At 30.5% G+C, this 24,394-nt stretch overlaps 1 protein-coding gene across 1 annotated transcript in view; it reads left to right on the top strand.

Annotated features, from left to right (window-relative positions):
- LOC119677048 overlaps positions 1 to 24,081 on the top strand; it is a 60,298-nt gene extending 36,217 nt beyond the window's left edge. Inside the window, 10 exon segments of the mRNA XM_038088320.1 lie at positions 1,154 to 1,348; positions 8,995 to 9,103; positions 19,645 to 19,824; positions 19,910 to 20,047; positions 20,224 to 20,381; positions 20,453 to 20,815; positions 20,884 to 21,091; positions 21,300 to 21,486; positions 21,742 to 21,845; positions 21,921 to 24,081. Coding sequence (XP_037944248.1) covers positions 1,154 to 1,348; positions 8,995 to 9,103; positions 19,645 to 19,824; positions 19,910 to 20,047; positions 20,224 to 20,381; positions 20,453 to 20,815; positions 20,884 to 21,091; positions 21,300 to 21,486; positions 21,742 to 21,845; positions 21,921 to 23,953 — 3,675 coding nt within the window. The 3' untranslated portion in view covers positions 23,954 to 24,081.
- The last annotated feature ends 313 nt before the right edge of the window (positions 24,082 to 24,394 follow it).

Here is a 24,394-nt window from a genome sequence, read left to right as displayed (position 1 = left end):
TTCAAGGCCAATTTCTGAAAGTTGTTCAATGACCTTTTCGAAGCTCGCAATATACTGCTGCATGGAATCACCCTCACTCATGCGCATATATATCATTTTCTTAAACAAAGATACCTTTCTTATCGGTCCAGTGGGCTGATGAATTTCTTTTAATGCAGTCCAAGCGGATTTTGCGGTATTACATTTTTTTATATGTCCAATTTCTGAAGTTTTTATTGACAACGTTATTACCGCCAACGCCTTTTCATCGTTCAGTCTCCACTTTTCACATATATCCACATCTTTTCCATCCTTGGTCATTTCAGGCATTTTTTCACTTATGACACACCAGAGCCCTTGGTGTATGAGGACACTCCTCATCTGGATACTCCATGAGTCGTAATTGTTTTCATCCAGTTTATCAATATTATATATAGAATTCATATTACTTGAGTTAAGCCTGGGCCCATAACCTGTTGGAATTTATCAAATGTAGAACACACCTTTACAATAAAACGCGTTGTTTGCTTTTCGAGTGTATAATCACAACTGTCGTTATTTATTATATTAAATTATGTAAGACTAAATAAAAGCTTATTAAAGCTTGACAAAATATCTATATATGTGTAATGTTATTAACATTGTGGTAGGATTTAACTTCAACAGAAACAACACCTTATTGTATAAATGTACTAGCTATTTAGCCTGAATTCCTAGAGGGTCGCACAAGTAGAAGCTTCTTTCGGGTACAAAACATTTTTCTATCGAATACTTTGTTATAAACCAACGTATACCATAATAAGGCTCCGGTCCAGAGAATTCAGTGGGTGATCTCGTCCTTACGAGCTTATCTGCGCACTTGTTGTTATTTAGTTCTATGTGATCAGGCATGTCATTGCAGTCTACCTACATTTTCGAATTAGACTATGTTATATTATTTTATATTCTAAATGCTTGCCATATAATAAAAACAATTTTGTTTGTAAATATAATACCACGTCTTCATAAAAAAAAAGTAATTATAAGAAGTAATTATAAAAGTAATTTTATTTGATATATTTAACAAAAATAATAAGTTTCCTTTTTTAATAATTATATTATTTTTAATATGAATTAAATTAATCAAATTTTTTTATAAGATAAATTCAATAAAATATGTCTGTGTATTTTGCAGCACTTAAATAATCTATTGGAACATTACTTGGAGCCAATGAAACGTGAAACATTCCTGTCAAATGCTGAAATTAATGCGCTGTTCGGTAACATCCATGAAATTGTGACATTCCAAAGACAATTCTTGCAAAATCTAGAGGAAGCGCTTGAACTAGAACCCGACTTTCATAAATTTGACCATTCCAGTCAGTTCCGGGTAAGTACACGAGTTATGAATAGTTTTTAAAAACAATGTGCATTTTTTACCTTTAAATAAAAAATAGAACAAAAAATTTTAAATAAATTCGTCGGCTAATTCTACTATGAGCTCTGCACTTTTGTACATGGTTGCATATTCCAGATTTTTAATAACTTTTAAAAAATAGTGTTATTAAAAATCCTTGAAATATTCATAAGTAGAAGTCATTGCGTCCGTATTTGAGCTTCTTGAAGCTCTACTATCTTAGACAAATCATATTTGCTTTTATTTGTGTTCGTTGGATATATTTTTATTACACTATTATAGTATTATAACCAATACAGTAATGACTGTATAGATTGAATATATATTCCATTGTTATTATTCACTACTAGCAGAGATTTTATCAAAGTTGCTTCTCAATTTTTTCCTAAACAGTTATGAAGCAATACATGATTTCTCATATCAGTTATATTTTAATATTTCTTTAATAGAATTAAGAAATATTTCTCAAAAGAAATAACAGATTACAATTAATTTAGTCAATTTGGAGACATTTTTTGAACTTTCTTTACTAAAAATAATAATTAAAAATAATCAATTTTTTGACTTATGTGATTTTATTCCTTTCTATTATATACTAAAAAATTTAATTAATACCTTAAGTAATTTTCATAGATTTTTTGAATTATATTCTTGAGATATTTTATTATAAATAAATGTGCTTCATTTTATGTCATAATTTTTTTTCGTATGCATCATTTTTAATAATTTATTTTTACCTAACTTGCTGTGCATACATGTGACAATATATACAATCAAACTAAGTTACTTTTATCATTTCCTTCAATAAACATGAAATTCAGAATTTTTATTACAATATACAATTTATAAATTCTTAGACAGAACAATAAATTAAAATTACAGATGCACTACCTGCAGGCAGTAACTTCGCAATTGGCTTATATTGACAGGAAATTAAAAATAGTTTATCTGTATTTGTATCAACTGGTATTGTATTAGTTAGTATCCTTGTGTATATGCCAACAGTTTCCATTTTCTTAATCAAATTTTAATTCATTTTATTATTGTTGTGCAAATTATTATTAGTGCACCGGAAAATTGGACGACCAACAACTGCTCTCTGGTCGCCACTGCAAATGAAAAATAAATTTATTACATTTTGCAAGTTGTCTACCATATTTTTACCTGGTATTCGCCCATATTGCTGTACACTTCATTTAACATAGCAACTCATAAAAAAAATTTCAATTTAAAAGTAATAACTTTATACCTCTACTCCACCACTACTTGTACTCCTTATTGTAAATAGCGAAATTTTTTTTTTTTTGGTGGTATTTACTATAATATCTCAAAATATCAGTGCACCAAATTCGCAACCAAATTTAGCTTCTATCTTCCTTGGACTATACCTTGCATTTATTCTTCTTTTATTCTTTTTGGAGTATTTGGTTCTTCGTTGCTTACGCCAATTTATGTTTTTATTGTTTGTAGTTCATTTTTTGTATATTTTGTAGTTCAATCTTTTTGTACATGAAATTTATTTTCCAGCAATGCAATTACTTTCATATTGTCTTTACAAAAAATAACTAAAAAATATCGAAAAATTCGTTTAACAGCACACAATTATTTTAATATTATCTGATCAAAATCCACACCATTGCTTTTGTTTTTTGAATATCTGAGCTACATTTATTTCTATTTTAAACAAAAATAAATATTTATCCAGTTCTATTATAAATGATATTAAAAAATTGTGAGCTCGTGTAATTGGCAACAAAAATAATTTTTTTTTATATAGAACTTCGATTTTTTATTTAATTCTTTTTAGATATTATAAATTCAATATTTATTAAATTTGATTTTTATATTTTATGTTAATAAAATTTAATACAAATACATATATGCTTAAAATGTGGTGTGAGGTTGCCGCCTATAATAAAATAATAATTATATTCGGTCAAGAAAACAAGATTTTGTAAAAATAAAATTGCCAAAGGATGTAGTTTTCATACACACAAAAAAAATAATATTCGAAAACTTTCTTATTCATCTTTTATGATCAACAATGCGAAAATGAACACACTGAGCACACTGTTAGCATTTAATATAAGAAACATTACTCATACGCACTGTAGTATATTATATTAGTCAGAAATTAAAAATTAAAAACGTTTGCAATGTTTCAACTATTATTAAAATTTTGTAGCTTATTTCTATCTTATTTTTAAAACCAAATAGTTAGCTGTATTTTTTAATTAAGCCTTTTTAGCTGAATTAATTTTTTCAATATAAACAAATATTATTTATGCATCCTTCATGAGTAATAATACAAAAATTAATTGGAGAAATAAATATGATTAATCATACTCCTGTAATTTATTGGTTGGTTGGTTGGCTGCAGTGGGAGGACATTCAATAATTTCTGTGTACAGCAATTAGTGATTTTTCGCCGTTTTGCTACCACATTCGTCGCAAGAACTCTAGTATAGAAGAGTAGAGACCAAATCCATCCAACCGAATTTAGATAATTTAATAAGTCTTTCATATTAACCGATGAATAGTCTGATAAACTATTAAAGATGTATCTTGCTAAGAACCTATATATTCGGAACGCCAAAGCCTGGCATTCACAGAGAAAGTGTATTATGGTTTTTTTTTCCTCCTACTTCTACAGTGAAGATTATGGAAAATGCGCAGTTTCTCACCGTGAGTTCCTATACATCAGGGCGGTCTAAAGTACTAATGTTTATACAGCCTGCAACATGTTTTTAATCTGGTAAAACTTCATTATTTTATTTTTATGCTATACCCAATAAATATATTAATATTAATGAAACTAAATTTAACATTATAATAGAATTTATAAAGTTATAATGTATTTATAATAACAACTATGAACGTATGTATTTGTTTCTGCGGCCCTTCAATCTTTACAGCAATTTGTATTGACCCGCAATCGCATCTGGTCTTGATAGCCATGTTGTTCTTAACAATGACAAGTCACAACTGCAGTAAGCCTTGCAGTGTTCACGCGGTTTCTTTTGATGAGTTCCAAGCATCTATTTTTATTATAGGCGGGCCATGTTAATCTGATATTTGCACGTGACAAGTGCTTTCTACTTGTTATTAGCAAGTTGTAGAAGATCTCTAGGGTAATATAAACCGGTACCGCCAGTGACACAACTCGGGAAGCACCAGAGCGGGCTTAACTGTCAGCTTTTTCATTCTCTTCTATGTTCGTATATCCAAGAACCCAGATTAGGGTGATATCAGCCAACCGATTTAGCTCGTCGATGTAATTTATTACCTTAATATAAAATCTAAAACGGAATATATTTGCAATATTTCAGTTTTTATAAAATTTTTAAGTGTATTTTTTCAACTTAGTATTTAGCTGCATTTTTGATATAAACCGTTTTAGCTAAGTTAATTTTTACAATAATAAAAACATCATTTATAAGCATCTGCTTTTAATTTTTATTTACTGTATAATAGTTTTAGTACTTCACAGGAACACTTAGAAAAAAAAGAAAAAAACACCGAAAAAATATTCTCAAAAGCTAACGAACAAAATAATTAATTCAAGTTAATATAACTGAAAAATCGTATCACAAAAATAGTCATAAGTAGATGACATAAAACAAAGATATCCTTTTACTTTAGTTTTAATAATCCTTTTTTCGTTTGAGTTTTCGTGTTGTCAGTGCTGTCAGTGCTGTCATTTTTTGTTGTTGTGAGCGCAACGATGACGATAATATTATTAAAGTGAATTTAATTAAGTTTTTACTTTTGTTCTGCGCTATATTTGTAAACCTCAAATAAGAGAAAATGTGACTAAAATAAAGAAAAGTGTACGTTACAGTGCACAACACAGATGCAAAAACTCAGACAAATTCACGAACATACAAACTTAATTCACTTTTTAATTACACACGTGTATATGTAACACCTTTACACATACGAACATACACACCAACTCTAATGCTTATGCAAAGACTTACACATTTAAATAGGGACTATCATATGAATGTAACTCTTAATTACATCTGACTGTAATGTCACTATGTATGGGTGAGGGTTTCTTTTGTTTTTTTTTTGATTTTGTTTTTTTTGAGTTCAAATGACACAAATACATACGTAGATACTTTCTCATTGTATATAAAGAAATATATTTTTTTTTGTTTTAATCCTCTTGTGCAATGCATTTAATTGACTTTGACTGAATGTCTGTGTGTGTGTGTGTTTATGTGTACATCAGTGCGTATGAGTTCTTATATGTCTGTCTAAATAACATTCGAAATGAGAGTCTTAATTTAGTTGTACATGTATATGTTTGTATGTGTGTATGTATGTCTGCTTTTATTTTTATTCTTTTTGTTATTTCGTTCTTTTATTTGAAGTTGATAAAATGCATTCAGTTGAAATCACATTTTATTTTCCAAGCGATAATCATATGACGTCAGTTAAATAAAGATTATTTGTGCGAGTTTCTATGGACGAGTGCAAAGAAATGCTTTGAAATAATTAGAATCAAAAAGGCGATTACTGTTGAAGTTGAAAGTAGGAAGTTTGATTTCATTATTTTCTGTAGTGGCTTTTTCAATTTAAAGTACTTTAAAATTATTTAAGAAATTAATACCTAGAATAATACGAGTACTCAAGAGAAATTCATGACAAGTAAGAAGAAAACTGATTGATCACATAAAGTGCAATTTTTAAAAAAAAAACTAATTAATTGTGATTGAAATGTTCTGAGTTAAAAGATATAAGCAGATGACGAGATATATAAAGGTGAAATATATGTTTAGTTTATTATAAGTAATGATAGATAATTACTTTGGCTACGTATTCAAAAACATTCATAACAGGAGACATTCAATTTTATTCTTTGTAAGATGTTTTTTACTGCATATTTTTTAAAACTGTCAAAAATTGAAATACATAGGTTCTAAAGATCTTAAGTTAGTGTTTCCCTAAAACGTATTGGACGAGAGTTCTTCTTCTTCTTCTTCTAGGTGCCTTATCCGCTTCGAACGTTGGCTAACATGATTGCTATTTTGATTTTATGTACAGCTTCTCGAAAAAGTGATATTCTATTTTTATTAAACCATTGACATAAATTCTTCAACCATGGTATCTTTCGTCTCCCAGGGCCACGTCTACCTTCAATTCTGCCTTCAATGATTAATTTTAGTAGTCCGTACTTTTCCGGAAGCCTCAGAATATGACCAAAAAACTTCAACTTTCGGCGTTTTACTGTTTCTAATATTTCTGTCTCTTTGTTGACACGCCGAAGTACCACTGTATTTGTAATTTTTTCTGTCCAGCTTATTTTGAGCATACGTCGGTAGCACCACATTTCAAAAGCCTCGAGTTTATTTATCGATGCAACAGACAGCGTCCAGGCCTCTGTCCCGTAGAGGAATATAGAGAATATATAGCACCGCAGCATTCTTATTCTAAGCGGACGAGAGTTGGCTTATAAAATCGAGATTAGTTAATTGGATCTATGTGGTTATTTATGATTATTTCAACTATGCAGCAACAACACTCTATAATTATTACGTATCTAAATAAATTGTTATATTATGACTCCCATCTTGTTTAAATAGCTTGCATTTGTTAATTTTTTATCACTCTCTAAGCTACTGGTATATATAATCTCTACAAATCTCTCTTTTTGCATTAAATACCCATATAAAGATAGAACAGCTTAATTCTTCTGTGATTTTATTCACATATAAATTTATACAATCAGAGAACTCAGAGAACATTTTCTCTCGGACCGTTAACTAACCGTTATTATTCCCTGTTTTTATCTTCTTAGACCTTCTTCTTATGTACTTCTGTGCATCTTCAGTAAATTTTTATCTTTGTCACGCCAAATAAGTATTAGTCCCTTGGATATCTTTTGTAGTCCAGGACAAAACTATAAAAGGTGGTTATTTGTCAAAATATGTCACCATTGAAGCATCAACGCAATTTCACAGTCTCAATAGATTACCGAAGCCCAAAAGGCTTTCCGTTTTATTTTTGTCTAATCTAACTCATAAGGTGCTGGGTATACCCTCGTCTCAGCAATTTGTCTATAATTCATTTGTCATCATGATGTTGACTTCTTCTATGCCTTTAAACTGTTCACATATCCAGGTTTGTATCGATGAGTTGATATTATTTATGTGTGTTTTACAATTAAATAGGTCGCAGTTCACACATCGAAACTTTTTATTATTCAATATAAATGCCGTACTAATAAAAGAGCAATTAAAAGAAAGACGTATATGTCAGAAGTCTATCTTCAAGTCCTCTTCGTTCCATAAAATCCACACAGTAGTCTTTTAAATAGGGGTATCTTTTTCTAAAATTTCTTAAGCCAGCTAATGTGTTTAAAAGCTACTATATCATGGTAAGTCCATTTGTTTGAGCCTAAACAGTGAATACCTTCAGTAATACGAACTTCTGCAGATATATATCATAAAAAGGCAAGATATCTATTATAAAAATACACCAAAAGTAATAGTACTGTTCAAGCCAGTGTTAATTATTCAAGCATATTATAGGAAAACATGCTTTTGTATGGAATGCCTTTTAAATTTGTTTACAATTTGATGTTTTTAAAATATTGTATATATTATTATAACTTCAAAATATTTTTTATATTAATAAAAATTAATAGCAATTAATATCTTAATTACTTATATTTTACGTATAAATATGATTTATTCTATATTTATTTTTAAATAATGAGAATGTAATATATAAAATTAAATGCTTTTGGATAATCCAACTCTTTATTTAGATAGAATTGACTATATCTTCAGTAAAATTCATTGTAAATAGTTAGCATATAGTATTTTATTATAAATGATAAAATTTTATTTACTAAAAAATTGAATTTTTTTCTCATGCACATCTCTTTCAATTTATTTTAATTCAATTTTCAATTAAATTTATTATTTTCTTTTTGTTAAAATTTAGAATTTTATTTAATTTAATGTTTAATTCAAGCCCTGAATTTTCTTTAATGCCTTAAAACGTTTGCTAAAATGTAGTTGAATTGAAAAGTAATTCAGTAAATACTGTATTTCTGCAGTAGTGTTAAAAGGGAGTATTTTCTCTGCTATCGACATCCTTTGCAGTGCAAATGGATGGTGCATTTAATCTTACCATGTTATCTAGTTTATGTCTTTTGCTTTCGCAACAGGTAAATCTGTCCTAACTCAATTACCTTTTTTCATGCTGACTTTAACCATTTACCCAGTTCAATACTGCAACTGAAAATAAACGAAATCTTTGCAGAAACTTCATTTAATGAACTCAATTCTTTTTCTACAATTTTGCATCGTTTTTTTTTTCATATATCTAAAGTGAACCTGCTGATTTAAGTTGAAAAAAAAAAATTTTTTAAATCTTACAACAAGAAATATTTATCTGTTTTACGTAAAATATAACATTATTTTTCTTCTTATTTAAAAACGTCTCTTATTTTGTTTTTGTTAACAATTTTAGTCTTTTACAAAGAATATTTGCTACAAGAACGAACTAAGAAGATACACAAAATACATATTCGATTGAAATGCACATTGTCTCAAACTGAAATTTCAATTTCAATAACTTAAATTTTATCTCTATCTTTGCAGAACGTACTGTTTGCGATTGGTTCCGCTTTCCTTTACTATGTAAATCATTTCAAATTATATTCTTCGTTTTGTGCTAGTCACAGTAAAGCGCAGAAAGTTTTACATCCGAGTAAGTATCAAAAAAAACAAAAAAAACAAAAAAAAAAATTAAAATATAATTTCGTTGTCAGTAAATACATAACAAATTCAACTGAACTCAGTCAATGCAATACTATAAAATTCCCAGTAAAACTACAGGTTTCAGTAATCCGTACTACTGAAACTGCAAACTTTAATAGTTTTCTCTCCATACTTGCATACTTGTACAATATTTCACAGTTACACTCAAACCAAAACTATCAAGAAATAAACACGGGTATTAAAAAAAAATAACAAATTAAAAAAATTGAATGAAATTATTACTACAGCAGCAAATTGAAATGAACTGAATTTTATTGAATTCAATCGAATTCAATTTACACACAAGCAATTCAATATTTTCACATAGATACACTCACATACATGAGCATTCATATATCACACTTACACAACACGCAACACACAACACACAGCACAATAAGCAACAAGGATCAAACGTTCACATGCAACCTTACTGCTTTTGATAATGGGTTGCGATGTGCAAATCGTTCGAATTGCAATGGTTGCATTTGCACAAAAGTGCATTGCACAGGGAAAGTGCATTGCAATGCTTGTTTTACGCATTTATTGCATTCGTTTATTCATCTGCATTTGTTAACAAAATTTAATAAAATTGATGTACGCAAATTTAGAGGAGCAGTAGCATCATCGATGGAGCTACAGGCGCATTTATTCAAATTATTAAATACAAAAACAAAAATATACTAAAATCCTCTTTTCCAAACAAGTCTTGCATTTTAGAATTTCTACCAAAAATTTAAACTCATTTTTATTTATAATATTTCGATACAAAGTCCCTATTTCAAATTGTTTGTAGAAAACTTTGCTTTTAAATTACATGTCCTTTCAATAGGATATGTTATAAATTGTTTTACATATAAACAGTATATTAAATTTTTTATTAAATTCAAGATATTGAAGATGAAGAATAAGATTTTTTTTTGAAAGGATTTGTAATATTTTTATTTTCATTCTGTAAAATGGCTTTTATTTAGTAAAAATGGGATTTATTGCAACATGCAATTTATTTATGTTATTTCATTGTTTCAGTTATCTTAAAAATATTCCAACACAAAATAACAAAAATAGCAAATATTTTTAAATAAAAAATTGAAATATTATAGTCTTCTTATTAGCCTTACTCTCTACGTGTTGTTAAAAATAAAATATAATATTTTATGTTAGTTTCCTGGATTTAGTTGAAAGCCAACAATGTTTGCTTTGGCTTTGCCGAAGCTTAGACACGCTACACACAAAATTTTAAATCAACATTCAGATATACATTTTAATATACATATATTTATATATATATTTATATACTAACGAGAGCTTCTATAAACTTTGTGTTGACGCTTATATTTTGACTTTGAGACCAATTGCTGGCTTCTCGTCTTTTGTAAATTTTGTAAAGGGTTCTATACATTGTTTTATTATTTCAGTTTCAATAAGTCTTACTCGACGAGTTCTCAAACTGAACCTTGTTTTCTTGAGGAACCACTTCAAAGGTAAAAGTCCGATCATCTGATATGCTTTTTTATTGAAAGCCTAAACGACAAGCAATGAAAGAATTTTAATATAGATTTTAAATAGGCATTTGAATACATATTTTCCGTTTGTGTGGTACTTACCACAATTTGGAATATTCGTTTACTGTTTCATCTTTCCATTAGTCCCAATAATAGATGAAGTTAATTATTGTTTTCATTTTATATAAAATAGTACATAAATAACATAAATAGACCACGTAGCTACTTTATTGGCAATTAAAATGTAGTTTTATAAATTTTTAAATCAATTCTTTTGCAATAAATGAAAACTGATAAATGAACAAATGAAATGCTTTTATCTCTTCATTGCTACGTGTTATACAATAAGTGTTTTTATTTAGGATTAACGCAAACACATATTCTGAATATAACGCTGAATACCATTGATTGTTAATATTTAATGATTATGTTCCCTAAAACAAAGCCAATGATACTTTCTTTTTAAAATGTTACCAACACAATTTTTTCACCAATCTGTTTACATCCAATATTTTTACAATTATTCTTTTAAGTGTTTTAAGATCACTCTTAAGATAACTGCTAAGATCAACTAAGCACTGTAATCGTTAGTTAAGTCTCCGTGAAACTATTTCCCGTTTCTATACCTAAAATTATTATTCAAAAGTAACATTTTTAGTCCATTGCAGCGATAAAAGAAAATTCTCTGAAGAACTGCAACTTTATACCTTATGTTTTATTAAATAATTAACAGAAAACTGATATATAACCAAATAATTTGTCCGTCACTTCTATATGGTTGTGTAGCGTTTAGCAAAGCTTCAAACACTACTATTCACCAGCTAGAAATTGTACAAAGCCAGACTCTGAGAAGATTTTTCAAAGTACTATGGTACATTAGGACGATTTGCATTCTCAGGGATCTTAACATTGATCCAATCAAAAAATACATAAAGGATAGAACCATGAAATTATTTTGCGAAAACAGACTTACTAACACCGCTTTATCAAATCTCAGAATGGTTGCAGGCTCATCGGGGAGGTATGCAAATCTGAGGTCAATTATTGCTTAGTCTGAAAAAGTAATCCAGTCAAAGAGTAAAGAGTAAAAGTGCTCAAGTGCACTGGCTCAAATAGCTTCAACATAAAAAACTAAATAATTCTATATATGTACTTTTAACGTGAATATATCTTTTGATCAATTTTGAAAAACCTCACCAAACTTTTAACTAAAATATTCGATTATAAATTGTATTAAATTAGTTTTGGATTAATTTTTTTATATAAGTCAAAATTTTGAATACCCACAAATCCATCCATTGTGTAGTGAAAATTATTTTAATTAAAAGCGATGCATTTTCACCACGAAGTTATAACATAAAATCAATTACGTTACGACACAGTAAATCACGTTATTTCAATTGTTTTGTTTATTGAATAATATCCTTCATAACATATGCAACATAATGGCACATGAAATGTGCAGAGTCGCGGTTTATTTACTTGATTTGCCTTTCAAATTCTAAATTACTAGAATCTTTTGACAATTTTAACTTAGAGAGTTCTTCAGATATAATATGAAAGCATACATAATACAACGACAAAACAGTATAACTTGTATTCATATGAAACTCCTTTTACAAGGATATTTAATTGGTATGAATGCTATGCTATAACTATAATTTATGTAATTTATATAATTATAAATCGTAATCCTTTTAGTACCAAAAATATGTTCCTTTTTCAGTCCTTTACTTTAAATTAATCGAAATTGATTGAATGAAATTCCTATGAAAGTAATTACAAATAATTAATAAATGTTATATAAAAATGAAAATTATTTTTAATTTTAATAAAATTATTGCCTAACCATTTTCAGTTAAAAATTCCAAAAACTTAATAAATTTCTGGCATGTAAATACGTGCATAAATAGCCTTAACAAATTAAAATATGAATTGCGTAGATATAAATTCATAAATAAATTTTCACTTCAATTTAATATCAAATACCATAACTGTCTTCATATGTAAAACAAACCCAACCGAATCTATTAATACGATTCAGTATTAATAAATTTCAGTGCAAATCTATAAATATTTTGCAATATCGTAAATTTGCTAGAGGATATAATAACGAATTTCAGTTTTATATTAAGCCTTGAGGACATTTTTCAAATTACTTCTAAAAATATGAGCTTAAATATTTTCAGAAGTAGTGGAAGTTTAAATGTATCCTACACAGAAAAACTTTACAACCGAAAATATTTTATAATTTATTTTAAGCTTCTGTAAATATTACGTAATACTTTAATATTAAATAATATATTAATTACTTTAATTAATTTAATGAAATGAAAATTCAACGATTTCTGAACAATCAATTAATTATAAATGTGATACACATGATATGATTTTTCGGTCCAATAAAACTACAGAAAAAATTGTCTGGAAGAATGGATTACAATACATGTAAAGAGCGGAGCTGGCAACCCTGCTTGTTGTCGGAGTTTGGTTGGCAATCGTCCAAGTGGTAGTCGTGATGAAGAAATAGAAAGAAGTAATCATATACATATATGAAAGTATTTATAAAGTATAAAATATTTTATTCAAAAGAAAAAGAAATCTTCATATCGAATTGTATTTATAATGTATAAATGATATGTATTATTTAACTACATATGTCAGAAAAGTCTGTTAATATTTTTTTAAAGTTTTTAAAGTTTGAAAATTTGAAAATGTTCTACCTCTACAGATTATATGTATGTATGTATTAATTTTCGGATACGTTTTTTCCTATAAACACGTATTAATCTTATAGCTACTATATACAGTTACTCTAAGTCCGAATGGCTTTCACTGAACCTTGAATCAAGCGCTATTGTTAGGTTGGTCAACAACTTTAAATTGTCCGACTTAACTTAAGTGTCTTCTTCTGCTGTCTTCAGCACAACAAATCTTATAGATCTCATTTACAGTGAATGCATCTAAACTTCCAAAATTTTTTCCAAATCATCAAAAATGTATGTTGTCTGGCATTGTCATGCTAGAACACAACTGCTAGTCTCTTGCCTACTCTTTTTAAACGATACGATTCCAAACTATCATATGCGTAACAGTTAGCAGCTCCATTGTTTCCTGACAGCTTGCGTGTAATCGATAATTGTAAAGATGTCAATGTTCATTAATTGACATGGGTTATCGTTAAGAAGCAGTACAGGTCGGTCATAAGCTAAGTATATAAAACGAAACTCTTGTACAAATTTTGTAAATAAAATATATTATATTTTAATTATTAACTCTAAAGCTATATTGCATATATACTTAAACATTAATAACCTATGAATTCTATTAAAGTTATGGGGTTGTTCATGCGTTTAAACATCAACAGAGAAATCTAAACTGTCATATATTAATTACACACAACATATATAGCAATTAATAATTGCGTTTCCCTGTTCAAAAGTCCTGCAAAATTAGTATACTTAGTAACTAGTATCTTATGGTACATACAAAGTTTTTAATATTATGTTAATGTGTTTAATGATTAAGTTTAACATAAATACATAGTTACATTTAATGATTTGGGAGCCTAAATGCATAGGTAAACTTCAAGGGGAGCTTTTTTAGATATATCATTTTCGCAGTATCTTTATATGGATATGTGAAATTATTTGTTACTAATTTAATACATTTATCTCTACGTTTATGGATATACTCTATGCGTACTGTGTACGCATAGGTGTTTCCACAAAATGTTTGTGCATACTCATGCATATAAAATCATTGCTTTAGCTAATATTTTATTGAATATGTTTCTGGCTTTCGTGGAAAATACATTCGAGTAAATTAATTACTTTGGGGTATAAAGCAACACATGTCTATAAATGCATAAGCTCCATTTATATAGCAATTGCATATATATTTATCTGCATATTTAAACATATTTGTGTGCAACCGATAGTTCACCGAGTAGTTCATGCCATTAATGTTAGGTTATTTCGTATGCTTCCTAAATGTAATATATTTCTATTATGCATTCCAATAGATTTATGAACATTTAATTAATTAGAGTAATTGCACAAAATGCAATTTATCGTCCTTTTACCTATAAAGGTGGAAAATAAACGATACATTGAAATTTTCTTTGTAGTAGAAATCCTTTGATATAAATATTAATTAACCTAATTAAATGCAAAAACTGTTAATAATTTGTAACTCAATGAAATTATAAATAGGTCTTATGTTTTTGCGGTTGGTGTTATTTCAAATTGGTTAATAACTAGATTTTCTATTTCAATTTCTGCATTGAAGTAATAAGTGATTATTAGTGATTATAAGTGAACTGAAAAGTACACACTCTAATACACTCTAATTAGTGTAATCTGTAGTCATTGAAGTCTAATTATAAAAGTGCAAAATCACTCTAATTATTCCGCAATAATCAATATTAAATTATTCTGAATATTTAAGAACATTTAACCTTTAGAAACCTCTTACTGCCCTCAATTCACACATTGCACCAAGCCACGAACGTTTTAGAGTTGCTTTTGGAAGAGAATGAAGTAAACGATGATCAATCATCTTACACAAACATTTTCAATATTATTACATATTTTTTCTAAACAATACATTATTACTAAAACAATTATTTTATTATTTATGCAACTATATATAACGCAATATACAAAGTGCTCACATGAAACGGTTAATATGATTTTAAGCATTTTCTGATCTTTCATAATTTCTTGAAACACAAAGAGTTTGCAATAATTGAACTTTTATATTGACAGATACTGAAGTTATAGTATATTATCTTTGTCTTATATAGACAAAGATAGTGTCTAGTACACGGCTCGCTGCGTCAATTAATACAGTATTAAATATAGTAAGAACAATAGACAGGATTGTAAATTTGATTGCATATTAAGAACTCTTCAAACTTTTCAAACCATCTGACATATGAGTTTCATTGAATACTTTACAGTAATAATCTTATATTTATAATATAATCGTATATATCAACGATAAGCGATATATATATAAACCGAAAACTGCAGTAAAATATGTTTATTTATTTAATTATATACTTAATTACCTTTCAAAAATATGCTTATATCATCTATTGTATGTACTTGTGCCATCTATTCCACAAATAATAAAAAAACTAAGAAAACAAATAAAGAAAAAATTGAAGAAAAATTTAACAGAAAATAAAAAAGGGTTACTTCACTAATAAAGCAAAAAAATATCACCTCATCAAGGAAACATATATTCTGATACAACATGAGATCCAACTGCACCAGCACATATAGCAAATTGCAAAGTTTCGAGGAAAACGATACGTGTGCCATCAACGAAACCCTTCAACGATTCCAACAAAACTCAGGGAAAACTATACGCAATCCTGTGAAATGGAATGAAATGAATCTCATTTGTTAATTACGCAAAAATATGTCAAACTCACCTACACAAACAAACAGATAAACAAATAGACACCATCGCGTTCACACATGCAAACAAGCCAGCAGACCACACTTGCATGGAGGAATGTAAAATGCAGCAGCGAGATATGCAAAAACCATATAACCATACAAAAGCAAAGAATGCAAATTAATAAAAAATGGATGTGATGTGTTTGTATGTATGTGTGTTTGTATTGTGGTATCTCATACAATGTGAAAACAATTACTGAAGAAATCATAAGTAGCACAGGCGAATCCTACGAACGCGCACATGCGAAAAAAATTCTTAGGAGCAGCAAAATAATGCATTGCGGCTATGATAAAATACTTACTTATTTATTATAATTGAATTACACGCCATCAGCAAAGTTGTGAAAATTAATTTGCAAAGAAAACATTTAAAATAATACAAAATAAAAATAATATAAAAGGATTTAAAGCAGAAATAGCATTAAAGGAAAAATATATATAATGAAAGAGATGCACGTTGTGATAATTACAAAACAAAAAAAAAAATTTAATGAAAATTGCAACAAAAGTGCACCGGGAATGAAAAGAAAAACACACTTCGAGATATCAACGAAAAAATGCAGAAATTAATTACAACAACAATTGCATTTAAGTGCCTACATTGTAAAATCATACATTAACATAATACTCAGTTCATATATATGTACTATATATACACTCTATATACACATGTGCACATATACACTCTCAACTAGACTCAACTTAAACATTAACAATTTATAAGCACAGTTCAGTGCACCAATGGATTTCACCTTTACAATGAGCGTAAGCTTTTCACAAGGAGCAAAAACCTTATAACCTAGAATGTCCTTGTACGTAGCGCTTTGTATCGGTAAAAGTTCGCGTGCGTTTGCACGGAAATACACAATATCGGCAGCAAAATATTTTTTATTTTCTGTTTTTTGTTCCACAAATGCATCAGTAGAAACAATCTTTTAAATCAATGAACTATGCATGCATGCACTTATTGTACGCTGACTCGTTGTCATTATGAAATGTTAAATTTTTATTCATTCCTGGCTCAAATATATGTTATAGAATGGCTTGAAGGCAACAAAAATTGTTAATATGAAATTTTTCAAAACTTAAAGTATCCCATATATTTTCGATCTTCATGTTTTGTTATTTTTTATACAAAAATTCGATAATTTTCTATCTTTCTATACTTAGTTATTATGAGGAAAAATATGAACGTAAGGAATTGTACATATTTCCAATTAAATATAATTCAATTTTTATTTCTCTTTCATTAGAAATTACAAGGAAAAATTGAAACTTATTTTATTACATATCTCTGATGAAAATATCTAATTATTATTATGTTGAAGCTAGTTGAGTCAATACTCTTGAACACTTTTACTCTCTATTAACTGCGAGCTTTCTTCATAACCCCTCTCTACGCCTTGGCTTCATTAGACTAAGCAATAATTGACCTTCCGTTCTGCATCTCCCCGAGGAGCCTGTAAACATTATAATACTTCCCACTACTTCTATATCCAGGAAATGCAGAATACAATAAAAACTTACTGTCTCATATACATATTTCCGATTTTTGAAAACTGCTCTAGGTTTCTACACAGAAATACTTCGAATTGTTAGAAGTTTAAAGCCATTACTATCACACTAAATCACAAACCATAAAAATTTTAACTTCAGACTGACAGGCAGACTGACACATGTGTTCAGTGCGCAGCTTAAGTTACCTCTCAGTATGGACCTAAAGATATGTATGTCTATATGAAAAGATTACAAATGACAAACCATAAAAATTTTAACTTCAGACTGACATAAGTGTTCAGTGCGCAGCTTAACTTACCTCTCAGAGTGAGCCTAAAGGTAAACGACTTCCACAACTGTTAATGAAGAGTATTTTTTTCTTATAGTATGTAAAAAGCATCAACAGCCACAGTGTGAGATTTAACTTGCTAAAGTCACCTCTCAGGAATGAATGAAGAATATTTCTCCCATTAAACCAGAGAGCAGTGCTGAAAACACCATTACAGTAATTAGAAGAAAAAGTTGATATCAATAGGCCTAGTACCTAAAAATCTAGGTTTAGCTTAACTGAATTTAATAAATATCATATTTTTCTTATTTATAAAAATAATCTTCTATACTAATCATCATAACAAGTTTAATATACAAGGTATTATCAAAGGGAACGAGAATTTTTTTCATAACGTATTTACTAATCTTCAGAATAAACATCCATCCCCTTCAGAGCAACCCCCTTTAATATTTTGCACTTATACTACCGTAATCTTTAATTTAAGAAATACTATTAGAACACCTTTTTAGGGAAGATCCATTCACTTTGAGATTTTTTTTTAGTTTCATCGAATGGATATTTTTTTGGGTCCATTAAAAAGTAATTAATATTGAGGCTTCATACCTGTGTGGTTGTGGCATTAAAGTGTTATGTTTCTACAGTTTGGGTCGCTTTTTCTTGATTCCTTTACCTAACTTGCGTAAAACTATTAGATAGTAGACCTTATATACTATTTGAAAAGTGGATCGAGTTTCTTAATTCCATTTCAATTATAGAAAAGTTGATTTTAGGGGTTTTGGTTTTTCAAATAACTTTCCTTGAGACAATTAAACTTTAATCTCGCATTAGAACAATTTTATATCGTCAAAGTCATTAAGTAATTGTTTAATTGTTAAAAAATTCAATAATTTCTGAGCATATTCATATCCACTTCACTTCACTAGAGCCATAAAACATTCCTATTCCTTCGACAACTTCTTTAATGAGTATTCTTTTATTAGTTAGCACTATATGTTTAATAATTCCCTCGTTTTTATTATTTATGAACGTTTTAGAATGATCGCACCTCGCATCGTCCTCTATGTTTTCTTAATCTTCATGAAAAATGTTGTACCATACATAAATTAATAGTTCTAACATAATACCGTTGTCAAAGACCTATTTGGATATTTAAATGTTTTGCACAAATTATCATTTTGTCATTTTGCCTTTAGTTGAGAAATGCAAACAAAGTTAAAATATACGGTAGTAGTAGTGCAACCAATACGTAAAGGAAATCTTAACTTGATGTATGTGAGATGTGTATGTGAAAATGATTAACAACTAAAACATCTGACTTAGGTTAATATATTGTTAAATAACTGATCAACGACTTCTTTCTTATAGATGATAATGGTTAATTATAATCTTCCCTAAACATATTACTCAAAAAATATTTTGATTCATATTAAATTACTTCATCAATATACAATAACTTAAAAATTATTAATTTGTTTATAAATTATAATTAAAATATTAATTTAAAGTTATTTTAATTATACGAAATACTTTAACTACAAATAAACACAACAACAACAGCAGAAAACTAAACTATACTACACATAAATTAAACTAAAAATTAAATATTGAATTTTTATTAAATATTTTTAATAAAATGTTTAAATAAATATTTCAATTCGAATATTAAATAAAAAAAAATGAAAATTAAATTGGAGAAAAATTATTTAATATATTTTAATTTGCATAGATGAAGGTAATCATGCCTTACAAGAGTTCCTTGCTGCACGCAATCCCAAACAGCAGCACAGCAGTACTCTGGAATCGTACTTAATAAAGCCAATACAACGCATCCTGAAATATCCTTTGCTGCTACAACAGTTGCGCAACTTAACCGATTCACGCGCCGATGAACACTTACATTTATGCGGTAAGTAATTTCAGTTGCATTTCACATACTTGGCTGCCACTTGGAGCAAATAATTTCCATTGCTCGTTTTTTATTCAATTTGCAGAGGCACTTAAGGGCATGGAAAAGGTAGCTGAGCACATTAATGAAATGCAACGAATACACGAGGAATACGGTGCGATATTTGATCATTTGTTCCGGCAACACCAAAAGTCATGCAAGCAACCCATTGACTTGAGTCCAGGTAAATAAAGAGACATTAAATTATCAATGAGCAAATAAGATTGCGCCTGCAGGAAACCATTAATATTATGTACTCCTCCAGAGCTGGCAATGTGAAATCAATAAATTTGCCACATGCTGACATGACGCTGTCCGTGTAATTTCCACATGCAATGTTATTAAACTTTTAAATTTCAGGTGACCTACTCTATTATGGCGGTGTTGAATGGCTTAACATTTCCGATTTTCTGGGCAAGATTAAAAAGGGCTTGGAATTGCATGCTATGTGCTTTGTATTTAAGTCAGCGGTTGTGTTCCTTTGCAAAGAACGTTTGCGACAGAAGAAGAAACTCATGGTAAGTGCATATTAAATCAACGACCCTTTAAATTTATGAACTTTAATGCAATATTTTTTGATTTCCTTTAGGGTGTTTCAAGTAAGAATGCACCAAACGAAGTAGAAATCATACGGTATCAAGTGTTGATACCAGTAACTGAGGTGCAAGTGCGTGCGAGTTCTGCAAAGGACATGGATTCACACTTTTTATGGGAGTTAATACATTTACGTTCACAATTACAACGCCGTTCCGAAAAAGTTTATGTGCTCTCAAATAGTACAGCCGACTTTCGTAATGCATTCCTCAAGACTATAAGACAAATCATACGAGAAAGTGTGCGAAACATGTCAATTCCAATGAAGGGATTCGGTAGCTCTGGCTCTGTGTCAGGTCTCTCGTCGCAAGGTGGCGGTTCGGGTAATTCACAAACATTAGAGCGTCCTAAGCAACAGGTTAGTATTGTTAGTATGGTTAACATTGTCGAAGACTGCGCAAAATTACCATTTTGTTGTTTTACTAGATAACAATCATGCAAGGTTCTCAGACACTTGGCAAGACGAAAAAGAAGTCTGGTTCACAACGTCATTCCGCTGGCAACATTGATTACGATAATTTATCTGGTTGCCAAGAGACAGACGATGTGCCCATATTACATCACAGTCAACAACAACATCAATTACACCCTACCGGTTTCCGAAGTCGTAGCAAAACTGTGGGTGATGCTGCAGGTATAATTCTTTAAACTTTTCATAGCAGTTTTCATTTTTATTCTCACAGCTTCTTTTAAAATTCATCCAAATTTCATCCTTAAACATGCTAACTACTTCCACTCTAATCAATGCCTACTACTTCTTCTAACTCAATATTGTATTATTTTCATTTCTTTACCTTCTTTATTTGGTACGTTTTTCTTGGATTCCATTTTAATATTTCTAGATATTACTTCCTCCAATTTAGACCCACAACAACATCCAAAACATATTATACACCATCACCAGCAACAGATGGGTGAAATGGAACGTATGGATCCTGGCACCAAGTCCGAAGGCGAAGAAGATTCCCAACAGGGAACTATCAAAGCAAAAGCCACACTAGGCCGAACTCCCAACCATTTGACACTGAGGTAAGCAGAAGTTTGTAGTATGCTGATTTCTGATGCGTGCTAAATAACTTATCTTATCAATTCAAATTCATTTCGTCTTGAAATCTATTGAAATCATTACTTACCTCTCGTAATATAATGGTTTCATTATTTATATCGTAACTAATGATCGCGATCATTTGCATTTCCGTTCATTTTAATTTAACATATTAAATTTTTATTTAATCGTTATTTTTCCTTCCTTTCCCGCTAACTTTCATCAACACCATATCGCAGCACTACATCAACCCTATCGGTTGGCAGCACTGGTAGCCAAGCGCGTCTGATACAATCATCCCATCCACCATCGAGCTATCAGCCAGTCCTCATGAAAGATTTAGGTAAGAAACACTCAATAACAAACGAACTATCATTTCCTCAAGCAGAAACTGCAGCTACAGCGAGATCAGCTTCAGCCACAACATCACCGACAGTAGAGGATTTGACACTCGAATCCGATCTACGAGCTGCAAGCGTAGCAGCAGCTTTTAATTTAAGTCTTGGTAGTAGTGGTAGTCTATTTACAACTAGTGGTGGTGTAGGGGGTTTGCATGCAGATGAAGATAGTGAGACTGCAGCTGCATGTAGTAGTTTATATTGTCCAAAACGTTTGTCACCTCGACAATCGCCTAACAAAGATATTGAAATAATAGAAATATTTGCAAATGAGCTTAGTCAATTGACAGCGGCTCAACAAGTTTCGGTTGTGCATCAAACAGCAAAAGAGTCTTCCAAAAAATCAGGCAGCCGTCATAGTTCCGATAGTAATAACGGTAATGGGGGCGACGAACAAACACGTCGTTTCATGGATAAGCATTTAAGTGATCTTGAACACGAAAACTTTACCGATACGACATGTGACATAGCAGCTTATATGGCAAACCTTAAAGAACAAACACTTGAATCACAAGATTTGGAAATGGATGCGCAAGATCAACAACAAAATGATTCTAGCCTTTCACCCGAACCACAAACAGTAGTAGAGAATACACAACAAACAGTAATAGCAGATATAGAATCTCCACCAAGACCAGCTACAGAATCTGATACTGGCACTACAACTGGTACTTCCGAAAAATCAGAAGATGAATCTGAGGATGCTGCCAGATACGCAAGTGCACATTCCATAATTATCGATAAAAAAGTCGATAAAGTCTTCAAAACTAAAACTAGCGATAAACCACAGAAATCGAGTAGTGGCAGCAGCAGCAGCACTTGTAGTAGCAGTATGAAAGGAAAATCTACTAAATCTCCACGTCAAAGCATATATATATCACCTGATCGTTCTAAGTCACAAGGTAGTTCTCCCGTTCGTATAATAAAAATAAAGTCACCACGTCAGAGTGTAAGTGACCAGGGAAAGCGTTTAAGTGTCAGTTCCAGTCGAGACTCCTCACAAGATCGTCTTTCAAGCGGCAGACGTACTCCGAGTCCCAGACGCACTTCAGAAGGCGGCGGTGGTATATTAAAGCGAGCATCAAGTCCTTCACCTAGCATACTGAAACCACCAGCAAGCCCTAGTAAATCGAAGAGTCCCGACCGCAGCTGTCTTAAAAAGCTAGCACCGTCTCACGACTGCAGTTTAGAATCACTTTCTCCACATTTATCACCAAGAGATAGCGTAGAACGTTTATCACCAGATCGTGCTGGTACCAATTTATGCCAACGTCACTCTCCACGCAGCAGTTTTGATAGTCGTGCTTCCGAGCCCAATCTTGATATACCACGCTCAGCGTTGAAGTCTCCACGTAGCAGTTTCGATTCACGTTCACCAGATCGATCTGGACGCAAACGTAGCATGTCTGCACATGGAAGTTTTGAAACTGGACAAAAAACTTACACTGAGCCATACTATCAATATTATCCAATACATGACAATCAAACTTGCAGCGATCATTACATATCAGCTGCACCCACTTCAATGCGACATGATACTGGCTCTTCAGCACGACGCATAAGTAAATCACTAGAGCGGTCGACATCGCGTGAGAGCACAACCAGTAGCTCATACCGATATGGTGTATCGCCGGAACGAATTTACACTATAAATACTCAGACCGCAGGCAGTGGTCCTATGCGTTCACAATCTGCAGAAAATGCTTTCGCACGTTATAGCGCCTATGATGCTATCACAGCGCAACAATACCAAGCAGCAATGCAAAGTATGTACCACGAGCCACAGTGTCCACATGAACGTGCCTATCAGCTGAGCACTTCTGCACCCGAACACAGCACTTGCATTGACTGTCTGTACCAGAAGAGACCATCCTAGCATAAGCCCCGCGTACGGCAGAGTCGTACGCGGCAAAAGAAGCCACGCGTTGTGACCGGAATGCAAGGGGTTGGCAGCAGTGGTGTGTTTAATCCAGAAGCTGCAGGTGCTGCAGCCGGTGCCAGCGAAGCAAGTGGTTGTGTCGATTGTCATGACTACTACGAAATACACGTTTAAGCAATGAAGAGGCGCCAAATACTTAGAAAATGTGGAACTAATCTGGAATCATTTTGTTGTGCGCAAGATTAATTGCCATCCAAGTTACTCACTTAAGAGAAAATTTTAACATTTATCGAAGACAGGGATTTTCGCAGTAAAATTACAAATTTTAGTAAAAAATCGAACGAAGTTTTAAGCTTTAAGGTTTGCATTTACAAGATTTTTTTAAATTATTTTATAAAACTTTACTCGAATCGGCATTATACAAAAGAAGTTCAATTAATTTGTTTTGTAAATTTAATGAAAAACTTCTCAAAATTTTCACTATAAGAAAAATATAGATAATTTTTCATTTCAATGTATTTTTTTGTATATAAGATATTTTTATGTATATATTGAGAAACCCATAGAAGCGTTGTTTTAAGTGTGTTTATAGTTTATATATTGTACAGGGAAAAG

This window comes from Teleopsis dalmanni, chromosome 1 (genome assembly GCF_002237135.1).
Source record: "Teleopsis dalmanni isolate 2A chromosome 1, ASM223713v2, whole genome shotgun sequence".
NCBI classification, from domain to species: domain Eukaryota; kingdom Metazoa; phylum Arthropoda; class Insecta; order Diptera; family Diopsidae; genus Teleopsis; species Teleopsis dalmanni.
The sequence above is the reverse complement of the archived record's forward strand: the minus strand, read 5'-3'. Positions and strand labels throughout refer to the sequence as shown.